This window comes from Salvelinus namaycush, chromosome 41, assembly GCF_016432855.1.
Source record: "Salvelinus namaycush isolate Seneca chromosome 41, SaNama_1.0, whole genome shotgun sequence".
NCBI classification, from domain to species: Eukaryota; Metazoa; Chordata; class Actinopteri; order Salmoniformes; family Salmonidae; genus Salvelinus; species Salvelinus namaycush.
The window spans coordinates 2,376,180-2,395,905 of NC_052347.1; the positions used below are offsets into that span (position 1 = coordinate 2,376,180).

The following is a 19,726-nucleotide window of genomic DNA, read 5'->3' on the forward strand; positions in this document are numbered from 1 at the left end:
CATTAGCCTGGATGCCAATGCGGACGCCTATGATGCTGACAGCTCGAAACCTATTACTTTTTCATTTAAGACATGTTTTACCGTAGGCTAAACTGACATGCATACCTTTAAAAAAAAGCTTGATTGCCATTACTCACTGGTTTTAAAGAGATAATTTAGGGATAAATTGCACACATTAGGCCTATTTATTATGCGCACTGATATTCCGCGGCAGGTTCACGTAGATACAACATCAAAGGCTTTATTGCGGTATACACACCATCAGCAGCATCGCCTTGCAAATGTCAAGGCGTTGCAGAAAGAGGAAGATCAAGTGAGCTACACGACACACGCAGTCAAGTGGTAAGTAAACCAGCTTCTCTTTTTTTGGTAATGCAAGACGGGATTATCTCCAGCCCTACTTTTGGTACTGCTTCTGCAAAGTGATGATGTCCCTGCGTGCTGGACTTATAAAGTGATTTTTTTTCAGCTAACAAGTTCCCACAAGTGCCTCACGGAGAGGTTTCAGTCGCCACGGGTTTCCAAAGAAGACAGTTGCGCGCAAAGGGACATCATGAAGGATCAAAGCTGTACTGATGAAATTACACAAATCTTCCAAGAGGCTCCGTCGGCGAGACAAGCCCTGTTGGACAACTATGACAACCTGATGAAGGTGGCTGAATACTGCGAGAGCAACTACCTACAGGTGAGATGGAAGTTTAGTGCAAACATCGCATAGTTAATGTATAACTACGTCAGTGTTAGGACACTGCCTAAGTTATACCGTAGCTCGTAGACATGCCATAGCCTATCAATTACTTGTACAGTTGAACAAATAGCCCACAGTACCGTTAACTTCACAGCAACGAGAGTAGGCTATTCAAATCTAGGCCCGACATCATGCATCGATCCGTCAAAATAGTGAAAGAGAATTGTTTCTCTTTCACCTCATTCCATAACACAACTGTTATCACACAGCATATCCAATATGAAAAAATAATATACATTTCAACATAAGCTATATATCCAAGAGTATGTGGACACCCCTTCAAATTAGTGGATTCGCATATTTCAGCCACACCCGTTGCTGACAGGTGTATAAAATCGAGCACACAGCCATGCAATCCCCATAGACAAACATTGGCAGTAGAATGCCCTTACTAAAGATCTCAGTGACTTTCAACGTGGCACTGTCATAAGATGCACCCTTTCCAACAAGTCATTTCTGTCAAATGTCTGCCCTGCTAGAGCTGTCCCGGTCAACTGTAAGTGCTGTTATTGTGAATTGGAAACGTCTAAGTGGAACAATGGCTGTGAAGTGGTAGGCCACACAAGCTCACAGAACGGGATGGCTGAAGCCCATAGCACGTAAAAATCGTCTGTCCTCAGTTGCAAACTGCCTCTGGAAGCAACATCAGCACAAGAACTGTCGGGATCTTCATGAAATGGGTTTCCATGGTCAAGCAGCCGCACACAAACCTAAGATCACCATGTGCAATGCCAAGCGTCAGCTGGAGTGGTGCTCACCACTATTTCTCAGTTCTCATTTGCAACTGCGACCTGGCCAAGATAAAGCAAAGCAGTTCGACACATACAACAACACAGAGTTACACATGGAATAAACAAACATACAATCAATAATACAGTAGAAAAATATACAGCATTTGCAAATGAGGTAGGATAAGAGAGGTAAAGGCAATAAATAGGCCATGGTGGCAAAGTAATTACAATATAGCAATTAAACATTGGAATGGTAGAATGTGCAGAAGATGCATGTGCAAGTAGAGATACTGGGGTGCAAAGGAGCAAGTTAAATAAATAAATACAGTATGGGGATGAGGTAGATTGGATGGGCTATTTACAGATGAGCTATTTACAGGTGCAATGATCTGTGAGCTGCTCTGACAGCTGGTGCTTAAAACTAGTGAGGGAGGTAAGAGTCTCCAGCTTTAGTGATTTTTGCAGTTCGTTCCAGTCATTGGCTGCAGAGAACTGGAAGGAGAGGTGGCCAAAGGAAGAATTGGCTTTGGGGGTGACCAGTGAGATATACTGTACCTGCTGGAGCGCGTGCTACGGGTGGGTGCTGCTATGGTGACCAGTGAGCTGAGATAAGGCGGTGCTTTACCTAGCAGAGACTTGTAGATGACCTGGAGCCAGCGACGAATATGAAGCGAGGGCCAGCCAACGAGAGCGTACAGGTCGCAGTGGTGGGTAGTATATGGGGCTTTGGTGACAAAACGGATGGCACTGTGATAGACTGCATCCAATTTGTTGAGTAGAGTGTTGGAGGCTATTTTGTAAATGACATCGTCGAGGATCGGTAGGATGATCAGTTTTACGAGGGTATGTTTGGCAGCATGAGTGAAGGATGCTTTGTTGCAAAATAGGAAGCCGATTCTAGATTTAATTTTGGATTGGAGATGTTTAATATGAGTCTGGAAGGAGAGTTTACAGTCTAACCAGACACCTAGGTATTTGTAGTTGTCCACATATTTCTAAGTCAGAACCGTCCAGAGTAGTGGTGCTGGATGGTGGGCAGGTGCGGGCAGCGATCGGTTGAAGAGCATGCATTTAGTTTTACTTGCATTTAAGAGCAGTTGGCGGCCACGGAAGGAGAGTTGTATGGCATTGAAGCTCATCTGGGGGTTAGTTAACACAGTGTCCAAAGAGAGGCCAGAGGTATACAGAATGGTGTCATCTGCGTAGAGGTGGATCAAAGAATCACCAGCAGCAAGAACGACATCATTGATGTATACAGAGAAGAGAGTCGGACCGAGAATTGAACCCTGTGGCACCCCCATAGACACTGCCAGAGGTCCGGACAACAGGTTTTGACACACTGAACTCTATCAGAGAAGTAGTTGGTGAACCAGGCGGGGCAATAATTTGAGAAACTAAGGCTGTTGAGTCTGCCAATAAGAATGTTGTGATTGACAGAGTCGAAAGCCTTAACCAGGGCGATGAATACGGCTGCACAGTAATGTCTCTTATCGATGGCAGTTATGATATCGTTTAGGACCGCAGCGTGGCTGAGGTGCACCCATGACCAGCTCTGAAACCAGATTGCATAGCGGAGACGGTACGGTTTCGAAATGGTCGGTAATCTGTTTGTTAACTTGGCTTTCGAAGACCTTAGAAAGGCAGGGTAGAATATAGGTCTGTAGCAGTTTGGGTCTAGAGTGTCTCCCCCTTTGAAGAGGGGGATGACCGCGGCAGCTTTACAATCTATGGAAATCTCAGACAATACAGAAGAGAGGTCGAACAGGCGAGTAATAGGGGTTGCAACAATTTCGGCAGATAATTTTAGAAAAAGAGCGTCCAGATTGTCTAGCTATTGGACTCTTGAGCAGTGGAAACGTGTTCTCTGGAATGATGAATCACGCTTCACCATCTGGCAGTCCGACATACGAATCTGGGTTTGGCGGATGCCAGGAGAACGCTACCTCCACCAATGCATAGTGCCAACTGTCCCCATAGCAGAACCCTTTGAAGAACCCTTTTTGTTTCCAGGTAAAAACCATGTAGAACCCGCTGTGGAGGGGTTCCTCGAGGAACCTTGAACCAAAAAGAGTTCTTCAAAGGGTTCTGCTATGGGAACAGCCGAATAACCTTTTTAGGTTCTAGATAGCACCTTTTTTTCCGAAGAGTGTACATTCTTAGAAGTAAAGGTGCCTGGAATAACATTTTATGTCGCCACACCGGCGGAACCTTTCCAGTTAAAAAAGGTTCCTTGAGGAACCCCTCTGAAAAGGGTCTTCGAGGAACCCCTGTGTAAATGTTCAAACCGGAACCTTTTTATGATGGGAGGGGTTCAACCTTTTTTAATAATAAATACATTGTATATTGTTCCACCATAAATGCATTGCTACATTGAACCATTCAAGGTTCCTCCAAGAACCCCTCAAATAACCGAAGGTGCAAATATGAACCATTTACTAGCAAAGGTTCCTTGCGGATCTCCAGGGTTCCTCGAATCACCACTAATTCTAAGAGTGTAGGCTACAGCGTGGCCAAAGTGGTTCCTAATTCGACTTCTTAAATTACTCTTTGCGTATTGATCGATGGAGATCATTTTTTGGGCCACCAAGCCGAAACTGTTGCAGTGATATAATTGAAATTGTGATGGTGAGCAAAAAACAATGTTTGATTTCACCAAATTTTAACATTCTGTGATTAACAGCACATGTTCAACTTCATGAAAAATGTTTTCCTATCTCAAGAGGTAAAACAAAATACTATATTAAGTGCCTCTCTTCAGCGTAGTTAAATAATGAAAATAAAATCAAGTGCCCGATTTAAATGAAACTGTACAATGGTCCACAGTATGTCAGAGTGTAGGTCTGTGTCTTGTGATTCCAATGAGTGTTTATACTATTACTATACTACTATATGGCTCCACAGTGGATTTTTAGCAGTGTTATGGTGCTTTCGTAACCAAGTGGGAAATGGGAATTTACCACATCTGGGAAAAATCCACTTGAACGGCCCTCCAACTGCTAATTACTAGTTAAATCAGCCATGAATCCCCCTGTGACAAGGGGAATGGAATCTTTTTGTGTGCAACATGGAGGGACAATTGAATACAAGATCCACAACAAACTTTCAATTGTTAAAACATTTCTAGCCTGTCTATCTAATGGTAACAGGGTTGAGGTGTTATGCTTGACACGCTCAGTTTTTCAATCACGTTAAATAAATAATAATCTTTGAAATAACTTTGTCAAAGCAATGCGATAACTAGGGCTTTACAATAATGTTTAAAACTTGGGAGTATTTTGGGGGGATTAGTGGGTTAAAATCTTCCAAGAAATCACAGAGGGTGGATGGAGGGGAGGGACATTTTGGCACTTTAGCATTTCTCATTTGTCAAAATAATCCATCCACCGGACATGTGGCATATCAAGAAGCCGATGAAACAGCTTACACATGTGCACCTTGTGCTGGGGACAATAAAATGCCACTCTAAAATGTGAAATCTTTTCACACAAGACAATGCCAACAGATGTCTCAAGTTTTGAGGGAGTGTACAATTGGCATGCTGACTGCAGGAATCTCCACCAGAGCTGTTGCCAGATAATTTAATGTTAATTAAAAGGAATCTCCAATGTCGTTTTAGAGAATTTGGCACTACGTCCAACCGGCCTCACAACCGCAGACCACTTGTATGGCGTCATGTAAGTGAGTGGTTTGCTTATGTCAACTTTGTGAACAGAGTGCCCCATGGTGGGAGTGGGTTATGGTATGGGCAGGCATGAGCTACGGACAAAAAACACAATTGTATTTAATCAATGGCAATTTGAATGCACAGAGATACCGTGACGAGATCCTGAGGCCCATTGTCGTGCAATTCATCTCATGTTTCAGCATGATAATACTTGGCCCCATGTCGCAAGGATCTGTACACAATTCCTGGAAGCTGAAAATGTCCCAGTTCTTCCATGGCCTGCATACTCACCAGACATGTCACCCATTGAGCATGTTCGGGATGCTCTGGATCGACGTCCATGACAGCATGTTCCAGTTCCCGCCAATATCCAGCAACTTCTCACAGCCATTGAAGAGGAGTGGAACAACATTCCACAGGCCACAATCAACAGCCTGATCAACTCTATGCGAAGAAGATTTGTCGCACTGCATGAGGCAAATGGTGGTCACACCAGATACTGACTGGTTTTCTGATCCACGCCCCTACCTTTAAAAAAAAAAAGGTATCTGTGACCAACAGATGCATATCTGTATTCCCAGACATGTGAAATCCATAGATTAGGGCCTAATTAATTTATTTCAATTGACTGATTTCCTTATATTAACTGTAACTCAGTAACATTTTTAAATTGTTGCATGCAGCATTTATATTTTTGTTCAGTATACATTAAGAAACATTCCTGTCAAAGAAAGAGGAACAGATTAGTTTACGTAGTCAGAAGTGCTCATACTCGTTTTGAAAGCTTACAAAATTGACAAGGAGCATTTCTGTGCTTGTGTTCTAACCCAGTGTGCACCCTGGTAGAGTTACTCTGCTAGATTGTGCATTGTCAAGATGAGCAGGAAGAAGTGCGCTTCTGGTGACACCCATCTCCTTCAAATATTTCAGTGTAAAGAGAGTGTTTTCTTTGTGAAGAGCAACACAATTGAGTGGATCCTAATTGGTTGTGTCTGCGTGTGACGTGTGTCTCTATTGGCATTTGAGTCTGAGAGAGAAATATTGTTCATCTGAACACAGGAAGTCTCTGTGCATCTGCGTGTCGGAAGTGAGCATGTACAGTATATGTGCCCATTTCTATGTGAGTGTGAAGGAGTGCACGTGTAAGGGTAGGCTCTGCTTCCTCGTGCTCTATGGCATGCGTGTGTAGCCTATTGCCAACCAAGTTGCTAGGTGATGCTCTAAATACTGTAGGTAGCCTGCTGAAACCTGTCTGATTGCAACACAGCAAATTGGACAGTGTTACCTCGTGTTGATTTCTCAGTGTAACATTTCTAGGGTTGATTCAGGAGTGAAATGAACTCTCGGTGGTGTAAAAGAACCCCCGTGTTGATGTTAAGAACCAGTGTTGAGTGTGAGTCATGATTTGATTTCCCAGCATGCTCTGCTGCAGCTCAATTTTGGGGGGATTGTCTTTAAGATCTGTGTTTTTGCATGTTCATTTCTTGATTTATTAATCTTGTGCTACACAAGGATAAATAGCATACATTTTTCATAATCCAATCACTGAAATAGTTGTTCCAGTTTAAATGTTTTAGGTAGGCTCCTTTATCAATGTTCTTAACCCTGGCAGTCATTCTTAATGCAGGTTGCAGGTGAATAAAAAGTCCAACTGTTGGCTGTCCTCACTCTGGCTGGATTCCAATAGGAATTACATATCACTTTGCAAGCCAGCATAATGTGACTTGCAGGCCTGATGTGGCCTGTAAACCAGTAGGTTCGTAACACCACTGTTTTGAGGTAAAACATGGCCATCAAAGTAAGTCCTTATGATATTCTGAATGTAATGTATTGTCATAAACAGTTTAACAGTAGGAACTCAGTGGAGTCACAGGACTGAGAATGAACAAATTTAACGATCATGTCTCTGTCACTAACAAATACAGTCATTACATCGGCTGATGTAAAAAGGGCTTTATAAATACATTTGATTGATATAACACAGAAATTATATTGGGGTCATGGCTTAGAATGACTTATTTTTGGGTATAAGTGGGAAGAAGTTCTGTATCAATTTAGGTGCAGGGGGGCTGCCTTAATCGACATCTTCGGGGCCCAGGGAACAGTGGGTTAACTGCCTTGCTCAGGACGACAGATTTTTACCTTGTCAGCTCAGGGATTCGAACCAGCAGCCTTTCGGTTACTGGCCCAACGCTCTAACCACTAGGCTACTTGCCGCTCCTCAATTTAAGTGGTCTATGGTTATGTTAATTGAAGTTTGAGCACATCTGCTGCCCGTTCTGAAGTCTTTGTAAAACCTTACAAAAGAGCATGTGGCAATAAAGACTCATGTTCAACACTGAATGACCTTGTCAAGAGATACGGACCTTTTAGTGTAATGGTTAAAAATTCTTTATGAGGTGTTATTGTATAACACTAACAGGGTCAGCACTAAGCTCAGTTTTAATTTAACGCTCAAAAGTGTGGACATGTATAGACACTTGCCCGGTGTTAAACTTAACACTGTCAGTGTTGATTTGACACCGGAGAAGTTGCTGTGTACATTCACCACGAAATGAAATAGAATTGTGAACGCAGCGATCAGGCTGTTTCTGCCAGGCTAGTAAATAGGTGCTTTCACTGGCTATCTTAAAAAAAGGGGTAATGTGTTCAGCACTGAGCTGTCGAAGACCGTGTGTGTATTTTGATATTATGGAAGAATTAGAACAGGAAGACATTCTACTGTGTGAGGGGGGACAGAGAGGTCTTATTTCACTGCTCTTCTCAGACACGTCAACAGACTCATATGACATTTAACTCTGAAAAATGTCACCTCGCATTGTCAATGTCAAAATCAGATGCTATTATTATCATGATTGTTATGATCCCCAAGTTATCATTCTCTATTGTTTTATATTTGTGACATGAGCATCATTTTTTTTATGACTGTCAGTCTCCCCATGTCTCTCTCTTTCTCTCCCTCTCTCTTTCTTTCTCTCTCTCCCTCCCGTTAGGCAGGTGCGGATGCGGTCAAGGCCCTGGAGGAGACTAAGAACTTCACCACCCAGTCTCTGGCCAGTGTGGCCTACCAGATCAGCACCCTGGCCTCCAACGTCCTCAAGCTGCTGGACGCACAGAACTCCCAGCTCAGACACATGGAGTCTTCTGTCAACCTCATCGGACAGGTAGAGCAGAGGGGGTTACTAGCGTGTCTCCACATTTTTTTTTTGTCACTAGCATGTCTCCATACACACTTGTGTGTGAGGCTCCGATTCCGTTTCAGGAACAGAACACAAGCATGTGTATGTTAGCAGCAGTGGTGGTTGGTGCCGTTTAAGGTGAGGGAGGACATTTTTTATTTTTTTATGAGCATGGCCTTATTTCTATTACAGGATATTGGATGACTATCATTCATATTCCATTCACCCAGCTCAATGTAGCATCGATAGGTTTAGGCTACTACACGATACTCGAATTCTCCCTATACGCATCATGAGTTTGCTACAACTTAGCCTATGAATGAAAGTTTACAACGTAGGTGCACAGGTCGAGAGAAATTTGAGTATTCAAGGTGACAGACATTGATACATTCAATACCGCCTTGTACACTCTTGCCTGCATCTAGCTAATCTAGGGTGTAATCATTAGTCCAACAGTTGCAAACAAGAGTTTCTATAGGACAAATTCAGGAATCTTTATACCCGTTTAGTTACGTTTGCTTCCGTTTACGAAAAGTTTTTCAATGGAATCGCTGAAATGACTACACCCCCGATCACACGCAAACACTGTTTACTTTCATAGCAGCCACACACAAACAGCATGATCACTTTTCTCTTTGTATAGTCCTTCTCGCGTCTACGCAATCTCCTCCTCTCACATTTTCCCTTTACATGTGGACTTCAGTGCAGTACACATCAACTGTCATCAGAAGCCAAACCTTCTTATCATAACTGCTAACCGCTAAACACAGCCTACATCGTCGTCACCAAATTGTCATAGTCAACATAGCTACTAGAACTAACGTGTTAGTAAATCCGCTACAATCATGCACTACAGTGTACAGTCAGCAGCAAGCAGTTTAGCAGTTACACTGTCAAGTCCCGGTGGCAAAACATTTATAAAACCTAAAGCTTACCTTAACTTGGAAGAGTTTTTGTGTTGGATAGCCATAGCCAGCTAACTAACATAGCATCCCTCTCTGTTTGAGCCGGTTGTTTGAGTAGGCTAAACTAGCTAGCTGCATTTGCTAGCTAAGTAAGTGAAAGTGAAAAAAAACGACAATTCAATATAGCTAACTCTAGATTCATTCTGTGATCCTTTGATTGGGTGGACAACATGTCAGTTCATGCTGCAAGAGCTCTGATAGGTAGGAGGACGTCCTCCGGAAGTTGTCATAATTACTGTGTAAGTCTATGGAAGGGGGTGAGAACCACGAGCCTCCTAGATTTTGTATTGAAGTCAATGTACCCAGAGCAGGACGGAAGCTAGCTGTCCTCTGGCTACACCATGGTGCTACCCTACAGAATGTTGTTGAAGCTACTGTAGACCTTCATTGCAAAACAGTGTGTTTTAATCAATTATTTGGAGACGTGAATATATTTAGCATAGTTTCATTTAAAAAGGATAACTTTTTTGGTGTTTCGCTATTTTTATTTTTATCAAATTCACTGAGGATGATGGTTCTCCCCTTCCTCTTCTGAGGAGCCTCCACTGGTTAGCATAAATGTACAGTTAACTTTGCTAAAAAGGAAGGTTTGCTTGCTTGAACCCAGGTTTTAGAATGAGGAGGCCCATCAGAGGTAGTGACTGGACTGAAGGGGCACAAAAAAGGAAATTTGATTTCATGAGTCACCCTCTGTCCGGGTTGATGCGTTGTTGCACCTAGATCAGCAGGGTTCTCTGAGTGTCAATGGTACCCACTGTGCCAATTTTCTTTATTCCTTTTCCCCTCCCTCTCTTCCTCCTTTTCCTCTACCCCTCCTTATCCTCTACCCTTCCCTGCCCACACCCCCTTTTTCTCCTTTCCCTCTATCCCCTACCCCTCCCTCCATCCCTTCCTTCCTCCCTCATCTCCTTACCCCTGGTACTCAGCATATGAAAGCTGCAGGGTCTGCCTCCGCTGATCTGGGCTGGTTTCCAGGGACTCTTTGGGGACCCTGGCCTTCTTCCATGCAGAATAGCTGAATTCTCCATCCCCAGTACACCGTCTGCCCCCCCCCCCCCTCCCCCTCTCTGTAGCCCTACTGTTCCCCGGTGCACCCCCTCCCCTCCCCCTCTCTGTAGCCCACTGTCCCCAAAGCTGGCACAGACCCCAGGCATTCCTGCATGTTCCGCGGCCCAGCATTATCATACAGAACCAGGTCACCTGAGGAGGGGGTTGGGGGTGGAGGGGTGAGTGGGTTGAGGGGCTACAGGGGGAAATTTGACCTTCAACACAGAGCATCATTGGGGCTGGGATGGAATGAAAGACCCCAATGTTCTCTGTTCTGAGCGTTCCTTCCTGCTAACCTCTGATTGATGTCCTCCATTGTCTGCTGGCACCCGTGAAGGGTCCCTAACAACTGTATACTAAAAGATAGGGCTCACTTGAAAGAGGGTTTGAGAGTATTACCACGTTCGTTTATGAGCTATCGTGAGCTAATGATGTTGTCAGAGAAAGGGTACCATGCTATTCCATCCTGTATGGTTTGTTTTGTATTTTGGAAAAAGGTACGTTTTACCAGAGGGAAGGAATTAAGAATAGCACATGTTTATCTGTATTTTAAAAAATCTATATATATTTAAGTGTTATTAGTTCATACCCTGATGACAACATCCTCTGCCTCTTGTCTTGCAGACAGTGGACATGCACAGAGAGAAGGTGGCCCGGAGAGAGATAGGGGCTTTCACCACAGCCAAGAGGGTTCCCCGCAGTCACAAAATAATCCCCCCGGTAACAGGCAAGGAGCCCAAACCCAAGTACGCCCGTAGTCCCATCACCTACTCGGACCTGGACACACTGGGACATGGCATGAAGGTGAAACCGAGTTTTCAAGTGCAATTACTCACATGTTTTACCTAACATTCCCATGACATTAAAAAGGCCAAAGGTTCAAATAAACACTTTCCCTGCAAGTGTCTTACTATACAGCTCCAAAACTGTACACCACTGTATGTTGCAATCAATATTCAATAGTAATGTTGGAAATTACGGATGTGGAAATGTAATTACTCTTTGGTGAAAACTACTTTTTACAACCTGGGTTGTGTCACCGGGGTACTATGGTTGGAGACAAAGGCTCCGTAGCTTTCCTTAGCTCTCAAGGCGAGCCTTTTATGATGCAGCTTGGCAGCAGCCATTTTACCACCGTGCCTCTAGTCTACACCACATCCAGTTAGAGGAGCAGCTTGTTGCGTAAGGCTGACCTCGATTAGCACACACACACACACACACACAGAACAAGCAGCCAGCCAGCCACTGTGCACCGTGGGAAAATGGCTAGACACACTAATTAGTGCTGCCAAGGCTCAGCCCGCTTCATTGATGCTCCAACACAATCCACTCATCTACAACACACACACACACACACACATAAACTACCTCTTCTTTTTCACTCTGCTCTCCCCTTTGTCTCTCTCTCTTTCTCTCTCTCTATCTATCGCTCTGTCTCACCGCATCCCCACAGGATTCCGGTAAGCTGATGGGGAAAGCAGGGTCATCAAAACGCAAACATGGCGGCACCATCAGGTATGACGCTGACACCGCTGACTCCATGCGATTGCTCCGCTCCAACGCCGCCAGTTCTAACTGCAACCGTTTCACTTCCTGTAAAAGTCCTTCAGACAGGAAGCCTCGTTTCCGCACATCCTCTATGCTCAGTGGTCCACAAAAACCCTTTCATTCAACTTTTATTCAAGAACCAGAAACAGCAGCAAAATACAGATTTTAAAATCATTTGTGTGAGCTGTGGGTAGGATTGGGAAATGTATCCATGGCTAACCACACCTCCTGTCCAATCATGTTTGTTGTGTTCATTCAGCCAAAGGGATATTTACTGTGGACAGGACAGAGCGATTACAGAGCTTTCACATTGTGATTATGCCAAAAACAAACCAGGAAGTATAGAAATCAAATGTGCGGGTATCATTTGCACTGAGTAGCATATTTTAAACTGTTTCGTGAGAGAAGAGAACAACTTCTCTCAGTCAATGTGCGCGAGTGCGATTTTGAAGCTTTCTGCATGTTTCTCACTATTTATGAGTTGATAGAGCTGGTCTGTGTGAGTCCAAGTGTCAGCATTTGTGATAATGCTATTTGACGCTTAGGGCTGTGCGTGTGTTTTCAGCAGGAGCAGTTCCAGGGCACCCCCAGAGCCTGTCCAGTGTCCCATAGCCCCCTCTCTGTCTCGAGGGGCGTCCCTCACCTCTCTCAATGATCGCTCCATTGGGTAAAAAACACTTACTGGAAACACAGTTTTACTGTACACATGTAAGCTTTGACACTTACTACTAAACACTGTAGAATATCTCCAACCAGACATGGAAATATACCTCTAGCTTACTGTGACGTTGCCCTCCCCACCTGTAACAGGTCCAGCTTCGGCAAGGCCGTGCCTCCCCCCGTGGTCCCCAGCTGGCCCGTGTCACCTTCCTCTGACATCATCACCACCCTGCTGGAGGAGGCCCCGCCCCCACCACCGCCCCTGTCTCTGATGGAGGATGGTGACGCCGCCATGACAGCTGTGGCCCCTCCTCCTCCCATGGCGCCTCCTGCCTCCTCTCTGGATGTCCCTCCTCCCCCTCCTCTGCCTCCCAGCACCCCTGAACCTGCCCATACCAGCCTAGCCTGCATCCCCCCCCCCCCTGCCCCCCCCCCACTGGAGACCGGTAAGTGTCTGTATAACACTTTATCATGAATTTCATACATTTGAATAAACTATTTGTAGCTAGTGTACATACTATTAGTAATTGACCGTAAACGTACTGTATGAGTAACTAAAGTTCGTTCACATGTCTTAAACTGAATATCACACTCAATATCAAACATCTAGGCGGAAAATATCGCTTGTTGTTGTGTTTCCCACACTGTGAGACAGCTTTAGCACACTGCACAGCACAGTGTAGGAGAGGAAATGAGAACATGTTGTGTGCAGACAGACACCCAGAGACATGCACATGCTGACACGTCTAGAGGCAGGAAACCAGGACCAACCAGCCTTGTGCCTGCACTGTGATACTGAGAAATAAATACTTAAAAAAAAAAAAAACTTAGTTGCATGATTGTGTTACTGACTTCACACGGTATGAAACGCTGAATATCAACTTAATCAGATATTCTTCAATGAATATATTCTCTGTTCTTAGTGGCTGAAGAGAACGGCTTCCCGCCCCCAATGCCACCACCATCTGACGAGCCTCTCCCTCCACCATCCAGTGAGGGCCTGGAGCTCCCTGACCCGCCCCCTCCGCCGAGTGATGAAGTGGACGAAGGTAAAAGGAGCGGGTTGGTTTGGTGCACCGCCCATGTGTCACACTGTACTTTTAATGGTCTTTCAACAAGTGGTTTTGAAAGGACTCTTGAATGAGGCCTCACATCCATTTCTAATGCTGTAAAGGATCTGATTTGTTGAAATGTTGTTATCTGTTTGTTTAGCTGTCTGTCTGGGGTTTGTTTGTTTCTGTCTGTCTATGCAGAGCATGCTCGCTGATGCTGATCTTTGGTGTTTTTCTGTCCTTATCTCTGTTATTAGACGTTCTCTCTCTCTCTCTCTGTGTCTGTCTGCTTCATCTTGACCTGTGACCTGTCTCTCTCCGGCTCAGCTCTGCAGCCCAGGCGGTCTCGTGTACGTCGTCACCCCCCCAGCTCGCGCTCCATGTCCCTCAGGGTCCGCACGGGCCCTAGCTCTCGCTCGCTCTACACTCGCTCGCTCTTCCTGCCAACCATCCAATCACGTAAGGCCACTTTGGCAACCCCCCCCATCCCAGGTCCTGCCCCCAGCTGTAGTCCAATATGGCCTCATGACTTAGTATTACTATACCAATCATTAGTTCATGAGGAGCTGAGCATGGCTAATGCGAAACTGTTTTAATATTACACCACTATTGTTTAGTTTTTTGGTGCATGTTGAAAGTTGAAGCCTTGCTTAAAGCAATAGTGTTAGCTTTCATAGTAGTGCTAGCGTTAGCATTTGGGACGCCATTGTAAATAACAATTAGTTCTTAACTGACTTGCCTAGTTATATAAAGGTTCAATCAATAAATAGATTGAAATAAATGTGGAGTCCCCTCTGAAGACCCATTTTGGTTGATCTGATGTAAACCTTTCTCCGTCACCCGTTCCTACCTCTCCCTCTGTGACCTCACCGGTCAGTCATGATCCCTCCTCCCCCTTCATACCCTCCTCCTCTCGCCCCTCCCGTGTCGCTGAGCCCCCTGTCCAGCCTGCCCGCCCGCCTGGATCACCTGGGTAAGTGGGAGACTGTGTGAGACCTCAATACACCCTCCAGGCCACAGGGGGAGGGGTGGGGTGACTTCTGTCCAAATGGCTGCGTCACTGCTGCTGCTGCTGCTGCTGCTGCTGCTGCTATTGCTGTTGAGTCTACTGTGTTGGAAGGTAAAGCCACAGACAGATTCTGTCCTCTAAAAGTCCGTCAGACACTGGGTTGGTAACGTTTTTGTTTTGTCCTTGATTGATAAGATAGCTTATGTTTTTCAATATAACAGATAACACATTATGTGGCGATAATAGTTTCAAAGAAGCTAGGCACTGTGACTGGATTTAAAGAGTCCTCGGAACAGTAGTTTTGATACACTTTGGAACAAGAATGACTTGTATGGGAAGTGGTGCAGCCTATCAGTTTGGGTTTATATTCCTTTTTTGACCAATCCTGTAGATCTGATGATCCCAGCCCCGCCTCCTTCACCTTTTACCGACAGCGTGGGTGGCTTTGATGACACCATGCCACCCCTACCTCCCCCTGCTGATTATGACACGACTGGCCCTACAGACTTCTTAGAGAAAGGTAGGATAGTGCTCCATGCATATTCACCAATGGATAAATTACTAAACGCTGTCATGGCCCAAATTGCGTGCATACTTCTACAGTACTTATTCAATGTCTGACCAAGTAATACCATTACAATTTGGCCTGTGTTTGTGTCTTGGTTGTCTCGTTGCAATTCACTTTCATTCCCAGTGGTGGCGCTGTACAGCTACAACTCAGGGAATCCTGGAGACCTGGTGTTCCAGGAGGGAGAAGTCATCTACCTGATCAAGAGGAATGAAGACGGCTGGTGTGAGGGACTGCTCAACGGAGTAGAGGGATTCTTCCCTGGGAACTATGTAGATTCCTTCACCAACTAAGATATTAGACCATTTGAAGGTAGACTCAGCGATAGGACGTGTGTGCAGGAAGTAAACCGCAAAGTGGGTCAATTTCCGCTACAACTAAGAGTTTTGAAGCCCGAGGCTCAACTTGTCCTGTGTTTTGGTCTTGTGGCTACCATGTTGTAAAAGCGTGAGGCGAACCCGTGCACATGCGCAGATACTGTGTGTGTGACAGCGTGAGAGCAGAGTCGTGCGTCTCACTTAGCGTAACATCTGCGGTGCTGCTTGTGGCAATGTCATTTCGCTTAGTCCGCCTTTAATATGAAGAGGGAAAGTCGGCTCTGTCCACAAACAACCCCTAACCCTATACCCTAGGTCTACCTAGGCACTTTATGTTGATCAGGAAGAATTGGACGGGTGTAAACATACCTATTCACATCATTGGTATAAGCAATAACTATTGTAGCTTTACCTGTCCCTTTTGATTGGCCAGATGGAATTTCAATCATATTGCCTGTCTGGTATAGAGTTTCAGGCTAGTGGTTGTTGGGTTGTTTCTTGATGGGGATGTAGTCAACTGTAGAAAGACCTCTACTGACCCCTATAGGTCATGCATAGTAATATGAATGGAAATAAGGCACTATTTACACTTGGAATGATGACAGGACTCTGAAATATAGCCACCATATGGCGCGAGGGGCTAGCTATATATTACCAAGAGGGTCACTAGGTAGGACGACTTAATATCTGCTATCTTTCAACCAAGACTAGATCAAATATAGAAAATCAGCTTGCTTATTAACCACGAAGGTAGTGAATACTTGGGAAATGCTTTGCAAGTTATACAATGGCTCTATGTCCCGTTCAGTATTGTTTTACAAGTACTGTAGTACCAGTATATGAGCTAGTTTGGCCTTACTGTTGTGCTCAGTAGGACAAGCCCTGAACGCTGTATAATGATGTGGTAAAGTTGCTTCCTTTTTATGTCAATGGGACCAGCCACTGTTTGCTGCTGCAGTTTTTGGCTCTGCAGGATGATATTGGTCACTTAATTCGACTTGTACTAATATATTTTGTAATATTCAAACTCAGATGAAATAATATATGGATTATAGAGAAAATTATAGGAGAAAATATTTGTATGAAATTCTGTTTACGAGGTGAAAATATTTTACTGGTAGTGATGTCATGAGATTGAAAAAATGTGAAAGTGATTTTAAACTTGTTAATGTTGTCAGTTAGTTTCCTTTTGATACTTAGTATATCCTTTAAGGTTGAACAATGTTTCATTTACATGTCTTTCAATAAATGCTTAGCTTTTCCAAATAAACTTTCTCAAGTTCTCATGCTAATCTAGAAACCAACTAGTGAAAATGAGATTACTACTGTATGTGCCATGAAGACCGTTAAGGAGGAGTAACAAACTAAGTCCATATCATTTTGTTGACTAAAACGTGCCCAAAAGGTCTTCTTCTAATACTAAGACAACATGATACAGTAACTTTACCATTGTGTTTGGCCTCATCATGGCCATGGCAGCTCAGGTGCTGTGCCTTTAAACAGCAACGGGTCTCTATAAACCTGTCACCTTCACCCTCAGTTCAATAGCACACCCTTTGCCAGATAAGACACACATTCACACAGACATTACAGTACACATACACTCAGGTCTTCTATATTCACACACACACACACACACACACACACAGTACACATAGGTTCTGGTCCTTATTGATTTCCGTTGAATTCCCAGGTTCACAGAAGCGGCTGCTGGCTTTAAGGTAAGATAAAGTTAATTTGGATTTATATATTTGGATTTATATGTTTACATACAGTATAATAGGACTATAGGTCAACAGAAGGTTGTTGGTATGAATGTGTGATCCATATCTACTCTGACAAGACTGAATAGAATAGATTCTTCTTGGTGTTGACTCTGTGTTATGCACACTGACTATGCGGTTAGGTATGCTATTCTTTGGACGCTCGTTCTTTCACTCCACTTCCACTTGTGATTTTATCAATCTGTGATTTTATCAATCTGTGGACTTATTAACATGATATACGATCACCCGCGAGTGCTTCTCGATCAAAAGCCAGACGGCCATAAACAACCTATTATACACTGCTCAAAAAAATAAAGGGAACACTTAAACAACACAATGTAACTCCAAGTCAATCACACTTCTGTGAAATCAAACTGTCCACTTAGGAAGCAACACTGATTGACAATAAATTTCACATGCTGTTGTGCAAATGGAATAGACAAAAGGTGGAAATTATAGGCAATTAGTAAGACACCCCCAAAAAAGGAATGGTTCTGCAGGTGGTGACCACACACCACTTCTCAGTTCCTATGCTTCCTGGCTGATGTTTTGGTCACTTTTGAATGCTGGCGGTGCTTTCACTCTAGTGGTAGCATGAGACGGAGTCTACAACCCACACAAGTGGCTCAGGTAGTGCAGCTCATCCAGGATGGCACATCAATGCGAGCTGTGGCAAAAAGGTTTGTTGTGTCAGCGTAGTGTCCAGAGCATGGAGGCGCTACCAGGAGACAGGCCAGTACATCAGGAGACGTGGAGGAGGCCGTAGGAGGGCAACAACCCAGCAGCAGGACCGCTACCTCCGCCTTTGTGCAAGGAGGTGCACTGCCAGAGCCCTGCAAAATGACCTCCAGCAGGCCACAAATGTGCATCTCTCACATGGGTAGGCAGACCATTCCATAAAAATGGAGATCTATAGGAGAAAGCCCTGCCTCCAGCTGTTTGCTTAGAAATTCTAGGGACAATTAGGAGGCCTGCGTCTTGTGACCGTAGCGTACGTGTAGGTATGTACGGCAGGACCAACTCGGAAAGATAGGTAGGAGCAAGCCCATGTAACGCTTTATAGGTTAACAGTAAAACCTTGAAATCAGCCCTTGCCTTAACAGGAAGCCAGTGTAGGGAAGCTAGCACTGGAGTAATATGATCAAATTTCTTGGTTCTAGTCAGGATTCTAGCAGCCGTATTTAGCACTAACTGAAGTTTATTTAGTGCTTTATCCGGGTAGCCGGAAAGTAGAGCATATCGTTGATTATTCGATTGGGAGGACGAAAAGGGATGTCAAACTATGGTGTTTTGTTTGTTCTTGCAGGTTTCTACTGAGGTGCAGGTGTTAACTTCACAAGATGCCGATACAAGAGGCTTTTTACTTTTTAGAGTAAGAGTCCCATTCCTGTCCACATTCATATCGGTCTAGGACACACACGCACAAACACAAACCGAAATAGACTTTGCCTGTGTCTGGTCATATGCTCCTACAGCGACGAGAAATTCACAAACCCAATGACGTTCTCTTCCCTTAGAATCTTCATGCCGTTGATCACATTTGGCATCACCATCCTCTGCTGCACAGCCTTTTGTAAGGCCTTCCACCGGGCCCGCGAGGAGCAACTGGACCGGGAGGAGAGACGAGACAGGCCCTCCATCTATGTCATTCCCTTCCCCGCAGTATCTTCTGACAATGAAGACATCCACAGGCCTCCTCGCTACAGCACCTCAGAGTTCTACAGCCCACCTCCTGCCTACAATGAGGTAATAGTCCATCCTAAACATGAGGTGCAAATTGTACCGTTCGGTAGGGTTTACAACTTTACAATACATTTTTATTCACACTTTTTGGGTAAAACACTGGACCGTATTGTACGCGTTTTTTAATCTCAACGTTTCTAATCTATTCATCCAATCTCATTTTGTCTAGGTGGAGATGAAGCCAGACTTTATCCACCCAGAGCTTCCGCCAGCCTACTCTGAGGTCTCCAACACACCTGTTTTCCCCCTGCAACCTTACTCGGCGTCTCCTGAACCCCACTCCCAACCATAGGACTCTACCTCCTTAGGAAGCCTGCAAAGGGGGAGGCCTGAGGCCACAGACTAAGGGATAAATGACACAGAATATGGCACATACTGTATGTGGAGTGGGGATTCTGAAGCTGGATATGTATACCACAGAGACTTGGTCCTTGGGATTGTTGAATGGGGACGTGAGGTGGAAAGTTTGGAGACCATAAGGAAAAGCAAGTGTTTGGACATCTATGAAAGTGTGTACTGTAAAGCAGAAGTTGGGGACAAGAGATTGAATGGGGTTGCGTAGTAGCTATAGCTACCAATCTGTACATACCAGTGTGTAAATATGAATAAATCTTTCAAATTTTATTTTTCAAGATATTACTCAGAATACTTTACTAATATTATTATGTATCAGTGTCATGGAACTTGTTGTGTAATATGGTAAATAAAGTCTGTTTTCATTATCAAAGA

The 19,726-nt window shown here is 44.4% G+C and overlaps 2 protein-coding genes across 2 annotated transcripts; both read left to right on the forward strand.

Annotated features, from left to right (window-relative positions):
• Window positions 1–307: 307 nt before the first annotated feature.
• On the forward strand, window positions 308–16,824 carry LOC120034595 (abl interactor 1-like). Its single transcript, XM_038981200.1, has 9 exons — window positions 308–685; window positions 8,137–8,307; window positions 10,959–11,138; window positions 11,788–11,849; window positions 12,448–12,549; window positions 12,693–12,988; window positions 13,466–13,591; window positions 14,995–15,123; window positions 15,298–16,824. Exons 1-9 carry the CDS (start codon window positions 554–556, stop codon window positions 15,462–15,464), a joined length of 1,365 nt encoding a protein of 454 aa, XP_038837128.1. The 5' UTR covers window positions 308–553; the 3' UTR covers window positions 15,465–16,824.
• A 1,690-nt stretch (window positions 16,825–18,514) lies between these two features.
• Window positions 18,515–19,726, forward strand: si:dkey-283b1.6. Its single transcript, XM_038980244.1, has 3 exons — window positions 18,515–18,626; window positions 18,772–19,000; window positions 19,167–19,726. Exons 1-3 carry the CDS (start codon window positions 18,595–18,597, stop codon window positions 19,287–19,289), a joined length of 384 nt encoding a protein of 127 aa, XP_038836172.1. The 5' UTR covers window positions 18,515–18,594; the 3' UTR covers window positions 19,290–19,726.